Source organism: Boleophthalmus pectinirostris, unplaced genomic scaffold (genome assembly GCF_026225935.1).
Source record: "Boleophthalmus pectinirostris isolate CB_2022bp ecotype Guang Dong unplaced genomic scaffold, ASM2622593v1 HiC_scaffold_20, whole genome shotgun sequence".
In the NCBI taxonomy this organism is placed as follows: domain Eukaryota; kingdom Metazoa; phylum Chordata; class Actinopteri; order Gobiiformes; family Gobiidae; genus Boleophthalmus; species Boleophthalmus pectinirostris.
In genome coordinates this window covers 22,282,139-22,301,388 of record NW_026571153.1, presented here as the reverse complement: position 1 = coordinate 22,301,388, position 19,250 = coordinate 22,282,139, and the positions used below count along the sequence as shown (strand labels likewise).

The window sequence follows — 19,250 nt, the reverse complement described above, 5'->3', positions numbered from 1 at the left end:
GCTGATTTCTTTTCTCAAACAGAAAACACTCTTTTCCACCTTGTGATGTCATGTGGTAATACAGGAAGTACTCCACTGTGGTCCATACACCTTCACTAAAATCATTTGGGTAATTTCAGATTTGGAATTGCTGATCTCAAATAGATGTGAATGAAACAAAACACAACACCCAACTGTATTTCTGATGGAGTAACAACATGATAACATTAAAGGTGCACTGCATAACATTTCTAGTGGAGGGTCTGCCACCTGCTTGTCTTCATGGAAACGTTATTGCATTGTTAGATTAAACCTACTGTATTTATCATAAGTGAGAGAACCAGGTTATAGCACTACATTACAGTTCAGATCTGTGGAAAGTCACCTCTATTCACAGAAAGAGTTAGTCTTTTAGAGCAATAGATACACCCGTAATAAATAAATGCTAGATGGATATGTTTAATGTCATATTATGGAACATTCCAGGCAAAGCAATAACATAACATAATGATAACAATAAAAAAGAAGTGCAGAAAACTTGGACTGTGCACCTTTTAAAGCTCATAAGAGTCACTGTATTCTTCAGTGGTAAATAAAAGACTAAAAAAAGGCAAAAAACTTAAAATTGCTGTCTAAACAATACAAAAGGGACGTTGCAGTAGTGGTAGCAGTGGTCCATACATATGCTGTACTCCCCAGAAGCAGCAGATGATAGTTTTGACCTCCTGACATTAAGCACACCCTCTTTGAAATCATGCCGGTCCAAAGTTCAGTTTAGATCATAAAACTCACAGCTAAATGCTTTGGTGAATTTTTCCTATGGTGGACCACCGTCTAACAAAGATTCGTCACATTTAATCTGATTACTTGTTGCAGCCTTTATAATCTACTAATATGTCTAATTTAGTTTGTAGCCACGGGGAACACATCATTAGAGCGTACATTTTGGAGTTCATTAATGGCAAAATGAAGAGGCTGAGCCAACGGAGACCAATGTTCTCCTGAATGGCTAATTGACAGATGTGAATGTTTTTTGTTTTTTGTTTTTTTTAACTCTGATGTTCGGTACAACACTGCAAAAAGCAATAGCTCCATAAGTTAAAATGACTTGAAGCTGCACTATGTAACTTTTTGGTTGGGGGTCCTTCACCTGATTGTTTCTATGGAGATGTCATTGCTCTGCCTGGAATGTTCCACAGTATGACATTAAACAGCTCTACTTTACATTTGTTCTACTATGGCTGCTTTTATTGCTCAGAAATACTAGAAACGGGCATCCTGACTGTGAACGGGGCTGCCTCTCCTCAGATCTGACCTGTAACTTGGTCTAGTTTGGTCTCCATGAAGATAGAAAGGTTAATTGCCATAGTGAGAAACAGTCTGGACAAAGCATTAACATCTCCATCATTTTTCTTTATTTGAATGGATTTAACTTGACAAAAAAGTAAAATTATCTACCAATGGAATAAGTGTATTTATCACGATTCAAGCAACATTAGAGCTTGTTTCTTATTGTAAGTGCAAAGAGTTTCTTATCTTAAAGTTGCACTGTGTAATTTTTCTGGTAGACTGTTTGTCCCCTGCTTCCCTCCATGGGGATGTTGCCTGAAATGTTTCACAGTACGGCATTACACTTCTTTATCTCTATGGAAACAGCGAGTGATGCCATAGGGCCAAGTTACATGTCAGATCTGTAGAGAGGCGAGTCCACTCACAGTAAGAATGCAAGTTTTTAAGTCAATAAAAATCCACAATATTGAGTAAATTCAAGATAGATATGTTTAATGCCACATCGGGACATTCCAGACAAAGTAACAACATCTCCACGGAGACAAAAAGATGACAGACCCTCCACCAGAAAAGTTACAAAGTGCACCTTTAAGTGTAGAAAGCTATATTTTCATATTTAAGTGAAATTTACTCAACACATTATAATACCTTCTTAGTTCAAGCAGTGTTAACTTGGCTAGATTTTAGTTTTTGCAGTGAAGTTTTTAAATGTGGACTTTAAATACCTGGTCATTGTCTCTGTGTGCTGCTGTGAGGTTACCTGTTTTGGCCCTTGGATATTCAGCTCCTGTGGGGAGACACCAGAGTGGTACTACTCAATTTTACAGCCCCACCTCCAGTTTTAGACAAACCTGCAAATAAAAACAAGTAATAATAGCTTAAGTTCCCAGCTGTGAAATGCAAGTCCAGTTCCAGTGTCATGAGGGTCTTTGTGCTGGTTTCAAGCCAAGGAAATGGGAGTGGGTTGAATCGGGTATGGAATCTGGTAGAATAATCACATTTTCAAATTGAGATTCAGTCATTTATAATCATTAATGACATGCTTTGGTATTTTTTCCATTCTACTGAGTTAAAGGCCATATTACACAAAACTGACTCTTGTGAGCTTTAAGCCATGTTAGAATGTTGTGACCTCATCAAAAACATACCCGGAGCTGTGTTTTGTTTCATTCACAAATATCTGAGTAACCCTTTATTATTAGTCTGGCGACATCTCTAAAGCTCAGAATGCCCATGGATCTATTAAAATAACTGGATACAGTATTGCTAGCTTGTAGCTGCCTGTTGACGTAGTGGCCACTCAGTGTACTACAGTCGAAAAAATCCATCGAGAGAAGATTTTTTCTCATAGAGCGCAATGTAATCACAACCTGCTCGTGTTCGGCTGACGGCACCTACAACTTTCAAAAATTTCGGATTTTGTGGCGATTTTACCTATTTTTAGATCATAAACTTTTTCTGCTCAAAATCCTTCAGTTGTCTTTAAAAAAACACTTTATATTCGTTAGCTCCGGCTCCGCTCTGCTCCGCTCTTGTTCCTCTCGCTCTGATTGGTGAGTACACGAGCCCGCGCTCCGTGCGTGTTGCATTCGCGTGTGCCCGTACTTGCGCATGCTCGGTCGGCCCACGGCCACCGGAAGTACCTAGCCGGGCTGGCTAATCTGGGATCATGCGATTGCGCTCAGTCATTGCTTAATGGGCGGCCAGAACCTGGGGCTTGAGAATGCCGTGTTTCAACTTGTCACGAATCGGTAGTTTTCAAGTTAACAGCTACATTTTTACCTTTAGTTCAGTGGAGATTGGCCATTCCAGGTCTGAAATGCTCCAAACGAGGGGCCCAGTCAGACAACAGTTAAAGCAAACATGCCCTGCCAATTGCCTGAAACTTACACACAAATTTTACAATAGGTGATATTCAAATACTATCGCCCACTGCGCTATACTGTGTCCTCCACTTTTTAAAATTTCTTTAAATTAGCGACCAAGTCTTTGGTATTTTTTGCCCTATCAACATGTAAATTGGCACTGCACATACTCGTTCGATTACAATGACACAGTCCGAATTTGAGATCTGTCGGATGAGTGGTTCGAGAGGCGTAGAACAGACAAACACATAGACAGACATTCCTTGCATTAATAGATTGATGACTCTAAGGTGTATGGAGTTTAAAAACACTTCCTGTATTACCACAAGAGTACCGTATTTTCTGGGCTATTAGACGCACTCTTAAGCCTCCAACTCCATCAAAAAACTACTGCGTGCCCCACAATCCAGAGCACCCTATACACGAATCCACTCGGGTGTCCCAGCACGACTTCAGTAAACTACAAAGCCGCACCACCCACAGCGCACTCAAACACGCACGGAGCAGACAGCGACTGCACAGCGAAAAACACCCACAGCCACACTCATCACTTCACGCGGACGAGGAACGAAACGGAACGGAGGAACGAATTGAAAAAGCGAGTCCAATGTGCCTTTCTGAGCCAAAACTGAACAACAGAGTCACTGCGAACACGTCAACAATCCAGCGGTCCCAGACAGCACCCTCCCTACACACCACAATCGAACAAAGCCCAGAGTCACCGTGAACGCGCCAAACAAAGTCAGACTGACCCATCTAACTGTTGTGTTTCATTTAAAGTCTGGTGCGGTTTATTTGTGAAAAAAGTTCGAAAATAGACCATTTAATGACAGTGCGTCTTATAATCTAGAGCGCCTAATAGCCTGTAAAATATGGTATTTTACGTTTGAGTGAAGAACTCAGCCTAATTATGCAGGATTTGTGTGTTAATCATGTGTGAATGAAACAAAACACAACTCCAGATATGTTTGTGATGAGGAAACAAAATTATAACATATATCAGAAAATAGTTTATATGGAACCTTTTAATATCAGTGATTAAAAGTCTGTATTTTTATGCTCAGAAAAAGTAAAATCAGACACAATTGTATTTGTTTTCACTAAGGTAAAACTAAACAGAATAAAAAATGAATACGTATCAATAGAAGGAAAGGAAATTTTGATATTTTGATCATGCCACCCAACCCCTAGCATCCAAGCTCAAACCTGTACCTTACCAGAATCCAAATTTCTTCACATAGGAGGCAGATGATTCACACTGACAATGAATAAAATCTAGTATTGACTATCTGTCTGTAAAAGGGTGTAGTGTGTATCAGCAGCTCTCAGTATGATGCTATTATATGGATGTGGAGCTTGACTGCATATGAGCTGTCTGGTTCATTTAATATGCAAGAACACAGCAGTGAAACTCAAACCGAGAATGAACAACAATGAAAGTTTAGGAAAATTACATGTTTTATTCTGTGAAAATGCTCGTAGAGACTTGGCATTTCCCAGTATCTTTGTCAGTGAGCTGTGGGTGTTTGCATGCTCCCCAAAACAGAGACAGCTTTGTTTCCTCTTCATCTGTTCTGAATATGATTATTATGCAGAAAATGGTAAGGAGGAGAGGAGATACTGGCTCTATAAAGCACATTCAAAATTAACTAAAAATATTACAGCTAATTTGGGAATGATTTATTAAAACTACACTTTTAACAGTCTTAAAGCAGCTCTATTATGCAAACTGGACCTTTTAGAGCTTTAAACCATGTTATAGTTCTCATTTAGCATTTCAAAAATTGTATTTGGAGTGATTCATGAATGTTTGAGCAATAGTGGTAGTTTTCAAGTTAACATCTACCTTTGGCATTTAGTTCAGTTGAGATGGGCAATTCCAGAGAAGAAATCATCCAAATGATTCTAATAAAGGTGTATGGAGTTTAAAAACACAATGGAGCACTTCCATTGCAAGTTGGAGAGCTCAGCCTAAATATGCAGGGTTTGTGTGAATGAAACAAAACACAACTCCAGGTCTGTCTGTGGTGAGGAACATTATAACATTGATCAGAAAATGGTGTAATATAGGACCTTTAATATTCTCATGGTTGATAGTTACAGGTTCTTAAAGTTACTTTCCAGGCTGATGGTCCGCTACCATGGAGATGTTGCTGCATTGCCTGGAAATTTTCTCAGTATGATATTAAACTTTTCATTTCCGTGGAGACGAGTACCATGCCGATTTACAGGTCAGATTTGTGAAGAGGAGGGCCCGCTTAAAATAGAATGCATATTTTTCAGGGTATTGTTTAATATTTATTAAAAACACAAAACAAACAAAAAAACACAATGAGCAAGTTTAGACCATACTGTGGTACATTCCAGGGAAAGCCGTCTCCTCAACATTCTAGGCAAAGCAAGGCAAGTTTATTTGTATAGCACAATTTTGTTACAGAATAAGAAATACATTAAAATCACAATAAAAAAAACAAATCAAAGCATAAATAATGATCATAAAATTAAAAGGAGAGAAAGAGACAGTAGATTAGAGAGAAGAGTGCGGAATGAAAATGAAAACCTTTCAGTCATATGCACAGCTAAGCACACCTGGATTTAAACAGTTAAAGTAGAGACCTGTCTTATATGTTCAGGAAGACTGTTTGAGGTTTTAGCTGCATGAATCTGAAACGCTGACTCACTGTGTTTAGTCCTGACTCTGGGCACCAGCAGCAGACCGCTTCCTGAGGTCCTCAGAGTGCAAGATGATTCTAACATGTCACAGATGTACTTTGGTGCTAGGTCATGTAGAGACTTGTTCACAAGCAGAGCTGCTTTAAAGTTTATTCATGAGCTTCTATTATCTCCATGGACACAACAGGTGCTGGACTAGTTACATAGTGCACCTTCCACCTAAAGCCCTACGAGTCTCTTCAATGTTATGATATGAGTGAACCCACATCTCCTGCAATGTCCAAAGCAGATATATTTTCCACAGATATATTTTCTGAGTCTTTACCTCCTCACATGTGCATATCTGATAACTCACTCATTTCCACCCATCCTCCAGACTCATTTGATTCATGTAGTTTTGTTGTTTGCATTTCATTATTTTCTTCATTAGTGTGAACAAACATCTTGGTTAGACTTCTCTTTTGGGGATCACTCCATGTCAGCACATTTACACTTCCTTGATCTGAGACAGCGGGAGAAACCAGGGGAAAGGCTCAATCAGAGAAACAACAAATTAATCGCATTATTCCAGCGCGCAAATGGAACCCAGACGTAAATGCAGCAGGCAGTTCCTATAGAGACACATTTGTGATTCATTTTGGCACAAGGAAAATGTATGGACCTGGTTTATATGGACAAATGTGATCAATGTGTAGCAATAATAACAATAGCAAATGTGTATGTACACATTTGCTATTGTTATTATTTTTAATGGTCCTATATTTTGCAAAAAATTACAGCTTTATACCATGTTCAAATGTTGTTACCTCATCAAAAACATACCTGTAGTTGTTTGTTTCATTCATATATGTCTGAGTGATCATATATTATTAGTCTGTTTACATCTTCAAAGCTCAAGATGCTCTGTTCCATCTTGTGATGACATGAAGTTGGTTGTTTTCAAGTTACCCTTTATCTTAAGTGCAGTAGAAATTAGGAGTTCCAGGGTACATGACATCACAAGGTGGAATAGCGTGTTTTGAGAAAAGAACACTGTCTAAACATCCAGAGTTTGTGTGTTAAACATGTGTGAATGAAACAAAACACAACTCCAGGAAACGTCATCATTATAGATCAGAAAATTGTGTAATATGGGCCCTTTGACTTAAAATGTGTATTTGTAACAGAAAGTGAATTTTAAGAATTTTAAAAGCACTAACAAATGGGGTTGGACAAAATCAATCAATTCACACAAAAAAATAAAAATAAAAATTCTAATTTGCAGTCAAACTCAACAGACTTTGTTTGAAAATCACAGTTTTCTTCTCACCTTCGTCCCTGGGAATGTTCTCCTAACTTTTGTATTAAACTCAGAGCAATTTGGAGAAAAAATAATTCTAACAGAAATGATTCTGTTTTTGAAAATCAGTGCACCCTTACATTTTGTGAGATCAGCACGATGTAGACATATAGATGCTAGGCCTGCTCAAATAACACATTTTGTAGTACCATATATTGCTGTAAGTATAGATAATAAACAATAATACTGAAACCAAACCATAAAGCAGAATTATCCCCCCAAAAAATATTCTGAATATATAGCATTGTTAAAAATATGAGCTGCAATAAATAACAGAATGTAATACTTTTGTAGTTAGTTTGATCTATGAGTCATAGAAGTTATAAATTCAACCCTCTACACCTCAAATCTCATCATAGTAAAGACAAATAACCAACATTTTCCCACTAGAAAAAGTATACACAATAAATATTGACCCCCAAAAGTCATTGTTCTGTCTGTCATGTCAGTGTGTCAATATAGTAATTATTTCCTGCATAAAACATTCCAGTGTTTAAGAATCGTGTTGTTGACAGTTTTAGTACTTGCCTTTTATCTCTGACTTGAGTGTGCCAAACTGTACACACTTCAGGCTGTGTAGCACTAGTGATGGTAGTGGATTGAAAAAAGACCAAAAATATCTGGAGCATGAGAGCAGGGCGAGGTGGAGACTAGTGGCCCGTTGAAGTTCAGTCAAGTGAAGTATTTAATCTAACAAGATGAAGGAGCTATTGGAAACATGATCCTCCTCCTCTTCCTCCTCCCCCTCTCCTCCTCCTCACCTCTCTGCACACCGTGTTTAAGGTCATTTAAGCACCAAGGTAAAGAATGCCCAGAGAGCACCCACTGTGACGAGGACTGGGGCTGGTACACTCACTCTGATCTGCTGCTTTTAACTACACAGACTTAACTACACAGCCAAAATATGTGTGGAAAGTAAACATCGCTTGCATCTCAAAAAGATAGAGGCTAGATGGGAACAATGACAACCTCCCCAAGTATAAAACTCGATAAGTATGGTATTATTTTATACATTTCAAAACTTAGTGATGTGCAGAAATAAGATTAAATGACCCATATTATGACCCATGTTACACTATTTTGTTTCCTCATCAAAAACATACCTGGAGTTGTGTTTTGTTTCATTCACACATGTTTAGCACAAAATCCTGCATATGCAAGTTCTTCTCTTAAACAGAAAACACTGTATTACCTCTGGAAGTGCTCCTCTGTGTTAAACTCCATATTCTTTCCAGTGTTTCCCACAGAAAATTGGTTAGGCAAGGGGGTGCTGGCGAAAGCGCGTGACATCACAAATTGTGTTTTCAGGCTGACAGAGAACCGTGCTGGTGTTGGTTTCCGCACCTAATCTAGAACCAACTGACATGTTCATGCTGAAAATCAGAGCGTTCGGGAACCGAAAAGTTAGTTCCTGACGGGAACCAAGGAAAATTTGTTTTTTCCAAGAGAACCGTGATGACACAGTAAATGTCAGCAGGTTCCTCCTGGTCCCACATGGTAAAATAAACAAATAAAACATGTGTGTGGAATATGGTGGAGAAATGAATGACAAGAAGATCGTGCGCTGGTCAGTGGAGGAGAACAAATATTTGCTATATCTGTGTTTGCATGGTAAGGTTAAATCTTTGGATTCGGCGTCGCTCCCCCTTTCTCCACAGCAGGAGTTGTAGCAGAGCTTGGCACAGATAAATAATGATTTGTATGAATACGAATGCTCACTGGTGCTGGTAACTGGTGTGGACACCGGCACCGTTTGGGCTGCCTGAAAACGGCTAAGGTGGAACAGAATGTTTTGAGGGTTGGAGACGTAGGCAAACCAATAATAAACGGTTACTCAAACATGTGTGAATAAATCAAAACACAACTCTGGATATTATAGAAAGTATGATATGATAGTATAATAGTGTATATAATAGTGAAAATTGTATTCCATGAGTAAAAATGACAATGTAAATTTTGTTTTACTAAGTCAATCAAAATCCCTGCACATGCCATTTAACATAATATCAATTGAAATATGTGTTTTAAAGTCTAGACTGGACCTCAGCATCTCACAGCAATGTAATTTAATATTCTCTTTTCTCTAACTCTGCCTGGCTTCATTTTGCCTTTAAAATGCTCTTACGTATTGTCTCTATTGAATATATGCTCTCAGGACTCCCCTTGTGTGAGAGGACTGCAGGCTTTTAGTGCAGCTTATGTGACCCGAGACCGCTGCTCCTGTCAGGCTTCTTATAGAGCCCCGCAAAGTGAAAAAGTGTTCACTAAAAAGCTTTATTATACATTTTTATTCAATGCTTGGGTAAAAAAATTCAGGCGTAATCTCGCTGGAGCACTTACACTTAAAGGTGCACTGTGTAACTTTTCTGGAGGAGTGTCCACCATCTGCTTGTCTCTATGGAGATATCATTGTTTTATCTGGAATGTTCCGGTATGACATTAAACATATCTAATTAGATTTACTCAATAACATGGGTTTTATCAACCTAATAACTAGCATTCTTAGTGTGAGTGGACTTGCCTCGCCACAGATTTGACTTGTAATTTTGCCATGTGGTGTTGACTGCTGTCTCCGTAGAGAGGTAAATAAGTGTAATGTCATATTGTAGAACATTCCAGAAAATATCTCCATCACACATTGTGAAACTAAACTAATAATGCCTTCACAGTGTCTTAACTGTTCACATTTTTAGTGTTAAAGGTGTTATATTACACAAAATAGATTGTTGTAAGCCTTTAGCCATGTAATAATGTGTTTTGTTTCATTTATACATGTTGGAGTAGTCTTGGTTTATTAGTCTGTCTACATCTCCAAAGTTCAAAATGCTCCGTCCCACCTTGTGATGTCATGAAGCAGTAGTTTTCAAGTTAACAGCTACCTTTTACATTTAGTTCCCTGGAGATCGGCAACTCTGCATCTGAAATGATCCAAATGATTCTAGTGAAGGTGTGTGTAGTTTAAAAACAGAATAGAACACTTCCTGTAATATGTCATAGACCACATAGATCAGAAAATAAAGTAAGATGGGCCTTTTAAGTATCTAATCTTTTTGTCCTTAGTAATCGTCTGTGGCATGTTTTCCATTTTTAGAGGTTGGGTTGCCACATTTCTTTCATGAATATTCATATTTCATTTCATTCATATTCACCCATTATGATTACTTCACCAAAGTTTTCTTGAACACCTTCAGAATCTCCACAAACACCATCTTAACCATCTTCCTTTTCCGTTGTAATTGGCCATGTTATTTTTACCCACTTGCCTCCTTTGCCTCTGTTTCTCCATCTTGCCGTTCCCACCGTCCTCACTGAATTAATTGGAGAGGGCACGAGGTTGCGGCTCATATTGGGTAGGTAACGAGTGGCGGGGGCTTGCTTGCGCCGCTAACACCCTGCGCTGTAATTGGCTGGCTGAGAGGGATGAGGGTCATTAGGTATAGGTGACGGTCTCGGCCCCTTCACCACACGAGCTCAGATTAGGCGAGCTAGATGTATGCGCCTCTACACGTTTCCAGCTTTTCAGAGCCCATCACGGACTTCTGGGAGATACTCGCCTGAATTGTAACTCGTGCTGTGGGATTGAGTGTGGCTATTGAGTGGTTAGTGAGAAGGGATCACTTGTGGGAGGATCATTTCTGCCGTGAAAAAATATGAGTTCTAAAAGCCTTTTCCTCGAGCCTTATTTAAAGGGCTTATATTATGCTGTTTTCGCTTTGTTACATTGTTGTTTCCTCATCAAAAGTACACTTAGTTTTGTGTTTTGGTTCATTCACACATATTTAACACAAACACTGCAGATTTAGGCAGAGTTCTTTTCTCAAACTCCACCTTGTGATGTCATGTGGCAATACAGGAAGTGCTCCACTGTGTTTTCTTTTTGAACTCCTTACACCATCACCAGAATCATTTATAATTGCCAGTTTCTGCTAAACAAAAGGTAAAAGTAGCTGTTAACTTGACATCTCAAGGTGGAACAGAGCATTTTGGTAAACAGACTAATAATAAAGGGTTACTCCAACATGTGTGAATGAAATAAGACACAACTCTTGGTATGTTTCTGATGATGTAACAACATTATTACATGGCTTAAAGTTCACAAGTGTCAATTGTATGTAATATAGGACCTTTAAAGGTGCTCTATGTAACTTTTCTGGTGTATGATCACCACCAACTCTTCTTCATGGAGATTTTATTATGTCCTTGTGTTCCACTGTATTGGGTCTTCTATGTTGAACATTCATAATAACATACTTAAAGGGACAGTCTAGAATTTTGGACATATGACCTCATTTTCTAGTGAGCCAGAGTGTTGGAGACGTGTGGAGACACTTTTTAAAATATTTCATCCAGTCCTTGTATTTGCAGAGGTCTCTGGTGCTAGGTTAGCACATGTCAATGGCCATAGTTAGCCTGCCACTAAAAACAGTCTTATTCACTCCACAAAACACATGAAGCAAATCTATTATTACATTAGACTCTTGATGTAAATGTCTGTGTTGATAGAATAATGTTTGAAATAAAACTAACCTTGCATCACATGTTCGTAAGATAGGTGCTAGGTGATATCAGTCCGCCACTGCCAAGCTTTCTATCAGGAAGTACAACTCACTATTGCTGCTCAGACAGAAATCCTTCAAATGCAAGGTTGTTTTTTCTTCTAAAATTATTCTATCAACACAGACATTTACATCGACAGTCTGGTGTAATAATAGATTTGCTTCGGGTGTTTTGTGGAGTGCGTAAGGCTGTTTTTAGTGGCAGGCTAACTATGACCATTGACATGCACTAGCCTAGCACCAGCGACCTCTGCAAATACAAGGACTGGATGGAATATTTTAAAAAGTGTCTCCACATTTCTGGACTGTCCCTTTAATATGCACCATTCCAGGTAAACACATACATTGGAAAACCAGAAAAGCTACATAGTGCACCATCACTTGAATGGTAAAATAGTCTAAATAAGTAAATAACTTATAATATATGTTTTCTGTTTGAGAGAAGAACTCACCCTAAATATGCAGGGTTTGTGTGTTAATAAAACAAAACACAATTCCATTCATATTTGCTATAAGGAAATAAACATTATAATATAGATCAGAAAATTGCGTAACATGGGCCCTTTAATCCTCCACATTTGGCAACACTCAGAAGTTTGTTTCTAATTAAAGAGTTGGGGGACAGACGCTGGGCACCCACTGCACGACTGCTATTGTGTTTTGCCTAAAAGTACCTCTTAAACATGCAGTACATGTAGTCTACTCATGTTTTTTTGTTTTGTGTAATTAGCGTGAATTGTTTTCATTGTCACACACATGGTCTTTGTTGGCACGGAAACGAAACATTTAACTGACTGCGTTCGGTAATTTGCAGTTATGAAGTTTTGGACCTGATCCTATTTTGTTTTTGGCTACTTGTTCAGAGGCAAATTTTGTCTTTGTACATTCAGAAGACAATGACATATATTTATTTTCCATTTCAGCAAATACCTTTCAATACTCCATTTTATTTTTACGCTTTTGACTCCCCAATTAGTCATGCATTGTCTAGCGTGTCTTGGTCTGAACATTGGAGTACACAGTATTTCTCTGTTCCTAATTTTGAGCTTGATTTTGATGTGCGGCGCCTGTGTGGGTGTAGTGCACTCGGTCTATCTTCCTGTAACTTTTCTCTGAGCTTTAGGCGATAAAAAATGGTCCAAACTGAAAGGAGCTCCGAAGCTTGTGGGAGAGAGGATGAGGTGTGATGCATAGTTACAGTGGTGCGTACGAAAACTGCCTTTGAAATGTACAGTTATGTGGTCGGTGTTCATTGGGGGAGACAAAAATCTATTCACCTAAATATGTTAATATTTGAGTCACAGTACTGGTATTGATACTCTGATACTAGAACCACCATGTTTTTATGGTATACTGTATTTTTAGACCCCCTTTGTTGCACGGTGTTCAGTGGATTTCATATATTTTACTTGTAGAGATTGAACAATATGTTTTTTGTTTTTTTTCATGGCAGATGCTAATACTGATTTTTTTTTTTTTTTTTTTTTTTTTTACAATACAGAGAAACCAATGGCCAACAAGGTCTGATAATAGTTTTGGGCTGATGTGTATGGTGGATTTGGATTATTTTCTCCAAATTATGTCAAGAAAATTCAGTAAAAACTCACTTACAGCCCCCCCCTTTTTTACCATAAACCTATAAGAGAGATGTGTAATATGTTTTGTGCAGTTATCTTTTTGCTTTAATGCATATTCTTAAGGCAGCAGGTCAGCCAAAACTAAATATCAGCCTGTGTTGGAGGTTTAAAGGTGCATTGTGTAACTTTTCTGGTGGAGGGCCCTTCAGATACTTTTCTTCATGGAGATGTTATTGCTTTGTCTGAAATGTTTCACAGTATGATATTATAAATCTTTCTAACTTCATGGAGACCAAACCAGACCAAGTTACAGGCCAGACCTGTGGTAAGGCAACCCCACTTACAGTCAGAACGCCTGTTTTTCTGTTTTTGAGCTATTAAACAACCTGTAATTGAATAAATGTAAGGTAGGGCTGTTTTAATGTCTGTGGAATGTTCCAGGCAGAGCAGTGTCCACGTCCACAGAAATAAGCAGGTGACGGACCCCCAACCTAAAATTTGCATAATGTACCTTTAAAGCTGATAGTTGATAGCCAGGCTGGCGCCACATAGTGCCTCTGCTCAATTTCATTTCTCTCTAGTGACTAGGTCAGGAATTGGAATACAGTAGACGGTTTACAAGAACCCTGGAAGTGCAAGTCCAGGCACCAGCCAATCAGCGAAGAGCCATACATTCTGTGTTGGCAATGATTCCCGAGATTCAGGATTTAAAGTTGGAACTAAGAGAATATTTGGTGAATTTTTTCAAGAGGAAAGATGTTATTGCCCTTCTTCCTACGATATTTAGGAAAAGCTTAATATACCAGTTAGCCCCATTAGCGGTGCATTACATACATCACAACCTAATGCTGCGAGGTCAGATGGTTTCCACAAAGTGAAACTGGCTGATGAATCAAGCTAGATAGCTGATACACTAAAAAGTCCAAATGTTGGCCAAATATATCGACCAACCAATATATCTCTTGTTAATACTGAGTCAAAATTGATCAGTTCTTCCAGCACCTTAAAAGGCAACACTGTGCCTCTAAGTAGGCCTGGCACAATAAATACTATATTGACTTATCATTCAATACATGATGATTATGGAAAGATTGTGGGTGCTTTTTCTTTGTAAAAGTGGAAAAAAAAAAGTTATTTTTCTGCTCTGCGATGAAATTTGAGCTGAAGAGTGGTGAATTATGAACTTCTATGACTCATTATACTCAGATGTCTACTTTTAATTATCATATTTATAAGAAGTTCTGTTCACAGGATTTGAAATGATCCTCATTGGAGTCAGCCTGGTTCAGATCAATTCAAAGGCAGAGTAAACCAATCTGACATCTACCTGGTCTTTTCTTTGGTGAAGAGAGTTGGTAAATTACTTTGAATCATACTATTTCTTTTTAAAACGGAAAAAGCTTTTGGAGCAGCCAGTTGCTCTTGTTCTTCACAAACAGAAGCATTAGCAAAAGATCAGTCCAATATGGTTTCCATTTTGAATATTTTGGCTTAAAAACTGTACAGCTGCATCTCTAAACCATGAGAACGTGCCTATATAGAGCTGTCTAGATGGCTCTTAGGACTAAAGTAGAGTCCCACCACACCTATGTCTTCTGATATTTTGCTGCAATACAATTAATATAGTATTCATTTCATGTTCGCTTTATCTCATGGCTGTTAAAGGTCTTGTATTACACAAAAATTGCCTCATGTAAGCTTTTAGTCATGTTAGAATATTGTTGCCTCCTCAAAAACATGCCTGGAGTTGTTTTGTTTCATTCACACATGTTTGAGTATCCCTTTATTATTAGTCTGTCTACATCTCCAAAGCTCAAAATTCTCTTTTCCACCTTGTGATGCCATGAATTTGTAGTTTTTAAGTTAAGAGCTACCTTTTACCTTTAGTTCAGTAGAGACTGGCAGTTCCTGGACTGAAATTATCCAAATGATTCTAGTGAAAAATGCATGGAGTTTAAAAACCACAGTGGTGCACTTCCTGTATTACCACATGACATCACAAAGTCGAACAGAGTGTTTTTGGTTTGTGTGAAGAACACAACCTAAATATGCAGGGTTTGTGTGTTAAACTTGTGAATGAAAACGTAACTCCAGGTATGTTTGTGATGAGAAAATAACATTGTAACAGATCAGAAAATAATGTAATATGTGCCCTTTTATATGTATGTTGTTTTTTTTTTTTCAGGACTTTAAAGCTGGTCTCGGTATCGCTGAAGTAGAACTGACAGCTGCCCATATAAAGGACCTGGATCGAAGGAGCTTTGAGATCAACACGCCCTTCAAAAACTTTTGGTACGTACTGTGCACTCAATATTTTCATTAACTGAAGATGTAATTGTCAACACAGGGAGTTGGTAGATAATTTTACTTGTTAAGTGAAATTTACTGTCAAGGGAAATTTACTCGAATCGTAAATAAATCAAAATCAAATCTAATAAAACTTTCTTAATTCAATTTTAAAGGTGCATTGTGTAACTTTTCTGGTGGAGCGTCTGTCAAATGCTTTTCTCTCTGGAAATGTTATTGCTTTGTCTGGAATGTTTCACAGTATGGTATTAAACTTTTCTATCTTCATGGAGATCAAACCAGACCAAGTTACAGGTCAGATTTGTGTAGAGGCAACCCTGCTCAGTCAGTCCCTTTTTTTTATTTCTGAGCTATAAAACCACCTGTAATTGAATAAATGTGAGGTAGAAAACTGTCATACTGTGGAATATTCCAGGCAGAGCAATGACAAAAAATGACATTGTGCACCTTTAAGTATAGCAAAATTTATTCGTAGTTTTTCCAGTGCAGGCAGGCTTGTAGTCACCTCGGAAATTCCTTCGTAACAATGAGTCTCTGGTGAGTTTGGATGTGTGTGGACCAGCCTCTTCAGGTCAGTGCTGTCAGGGCGAATAGGGCGCAGCGTTGAAATCACTAACTATCAATTAGAGGCTGTTATTGAGGCTCCCCAGGTGTTCCACGCAGATACGGGGGCCTCGGTGGGACACAAAGCTTTGAGGTGACATTGGTCCCCGTGGGCTCTGGATCGATGAGTGTAGCTCTTGTTTGTGCTGTAATGGCCCATTTAGAATACAAGCGTCACCGCGGCCTGGACAATGCCGCACACTTTGGCTGCTTGTGCTTCTTGGCTGTTTTCTTTTTGGTTAAAGATTTTCCCCTCATTCCTCCACCTGTCTGCTGTATGTCCCCATCGATCTGTTTGCGTCAGATGCCGTAACGGGCCCCGGCGTTGGGCAGATTTGTTAATGCACAGGATGTAATTGGCATTCTCTGTGCTGCAAAAAAAGACGTGCAATTGAAATGAGCTCGAGTCTTCTGAATTGTTTTGATGAGGCGATTGTTGTGACTGCCTCTGTGTATGTATGTGTGTATGTGTGTATTTGCGTGTGCGTGCGTGTGTGTGCCTGTGGCTGTGTGTGTCAAATCGATTGCAGTCTCTGGGAGCGTTCTCTACCTGCTCAAGGTGGGGATTAGTGCGAAACTCATCTAATCACTTTAAGCTGTGGAGACTCACTTTGGCTTTTCTATTGTTTTGCTGCCATTAAACGGACAGAGCTGTGAGTCCACTGCGGCTGACACAATAGCCCACTTTATGAGGAGATGGAAGTCAAAGGGAGAAGGCTGCAGTCGGAGAAAGCTAAAGTTAGCGCGTGTGATCAGAAAGCACTCCCTCTAAAGTAAAGCCACGGCTAAACGCCTCGCTCAAGGGCATACTAAAGAAAATCTCTGTTCATCTTGTTGTCAGTTTGTTTGTCTTTTCAAACTTTCACAGGCAGACATATTTCTGCTTTCAACTGAAAATTCATTTTAATAACAAACCCAAAGTCAAGGTCCTGTCTGGATTTTAAACATGTGGGCTGTTGTGCATGTGTCAGGCTTTTGAATACAAACAGCCCCACTTTGACTCATGGATACAAACAATGAAAAGCTATAATATCCACTCCACTAATTCCGTGTCCTATAGCTGGGTTTTGGATGACATCACACCATTATATAGGCCAATATTAAAGGTGTATTGTGTAACTTTTCTGGTGGAGGGTCCGTCAAAATATTTACTTCATGGAGAATGATATTAAACCTTTCTGTCTTCATGGAGACCAAACCAGACCAAGTTAGAGGTCAAATCAGTCAGAATGCCTGTTTTTCTAGGGATTTTTGAGCTATAAAACCACCTGTGATTTAATAAATGGTAGAGCTGTTTAATGTCATACTGTGGAACATTCCAGACAGTTACACAGTGCACCTTTAAGGCACATAAATGGTAGTTCTCACTGGTGAAGTCGCCTTCAGTGACTGCCTCTCCACAGATTTGACCTGTAACTTGGTCTAGTTTGGTCTCTATGAAGGTAGAAAGGTGATAAGTAATGCCACACTGTGAAACATTCCAGACAAAGTAATAACATTTCCATGGAGAAAAAAGCATTTGACAAACCCTCCACCAGAAAAGTTACACCTTTTAGTGGGAGTGTCCCATTTATTTCAGGGCACTCAAACTATTCACTCATTTATTAACTACAATACACTTGAAGGGAAGTAAGAAATGCCATCCACTCTGCCACTCTTGATTAAAGCTTTTAGTGAGCATCAAATAATATTATGTTCGATTGGCAGCTCCACTTAATCTCACAGGCTCATTTGAGAGTAGAGTGCCTGTTAAAGGGGTCATATTATGCTATTTTTAGATATTTAGTTTTGAACAAAAGCATCACTAGTAGTCATCATTTTATGTTTTGTTCATTGTAAACTGCAATTTTCATCCTAAAATGATTATTGTGAGCTATTTGTCATGTTATAATGCTGTTATTTTATCAAAAACATACCCAGAGTCATACTTTGTTTCATTCACAGATGTTTGAGTAAACCCGTATTAATAGTTTGTCTACATTACCAAAGATCAAAATGTTCTGTTCCACCAAGTAGAGATTGGAAAGTGCTGAAATTATCTCAATGATTCTAGAGTTTAAAAACACAGTGGAGCACTTCCTGTACCATATAACATCACAAGGTGGGAGTGTTTTCTGTTTGAGAGAAGAACTCAGCCTAAATACGCAGGGTTTGTGTGTTAAACGTGTGAATAAAAATGGGTACAGTGTGTTTTTGTAGCACCGACATCATAACATGGATCAGAAAACAGTGTAATAGGGGAAAACTGAAAATGTTTGTCTAAGTCTAATACTAGCTGGCTTGTGATTATGTATGAGACTTGTTTAGCAGTGCAAAAAATCAACTCACCTGTTGTAGTTCTAACTAAGGGCCTGTTTACACGAGAACGCTTGCAGGTAAAAACAACAAAATATTTTATCGGAAGTGCCTTTCGTTTAGACAGTGACAGCGTTTTTGGAGCTTAAAGGGATAGTTCGGGTTTTTTGACATGAATCTGTATGTCATCCCCGTGAGCAGTGTCGTGCATCCACACTGACTTACCCCCGAAAACGTCCGGTGAGCCGAGATCCTGTCCGTTTTCGGTACTGACGAAAGTAGTCCGGCAAGTTGGCTGGGGACATTAAAATAAAGCATTTTTCTTCTCAAAACAATATGTGTTCAAAAGAGTGATACATTTGCATCACAGAACCATCGTCCTCAAAAAAAGTCAGACCTCATAATAGCTTGGCACTATTTTCTTTTCGTTCGTATCACTGCGCAAAAATCTGAAACCACCCTCCAGAGTGGTTGAATACGCTCCGCTGTAGCCTTTCCGTCTACACTGCCCAAGACGCAAAATTCTAGTCAGATCTGCTCGTGTACGTGTTTACGTCATATACATCACCACCTATCCGCCTGGCTTGCTTACCCAATCGATTTCCACACACTTTTGCGTCACCGTATGCACACAAATGTCCTCCTGAAAGTGTTAGTCTAAACACAGACTAAAAAGTGAAGACGCAACACCACTTCTGTGTCTTCTGTTCAGACAGTCATCATATAAACGTAGCCTGAGTCAGCTTTTTCTAGTCAGATTGTGTTC

General features: G+C 38.8%; 1 protein-coding gene across 1 annotated transcript in view; it reads left to right on the top strand.

The window, feature by feature from the left end:
- arap2 (ArfGAP with RhoGAP domain, ankyrin repeat and PH domain 2) overlaps window positions 1-19,250 on the top strand; it is a 192,902-nt gene that overhangs the window by 55,139 nt on the left and 118,513 nt on the right. Inside the window, 1 exon segment of the mRNA XM_055156121.1 lies at window positions 15,465-15,571. Coding sequence (XP_055012096.1) covers window positions 15,465-15,571 — 107 coding nt within the window.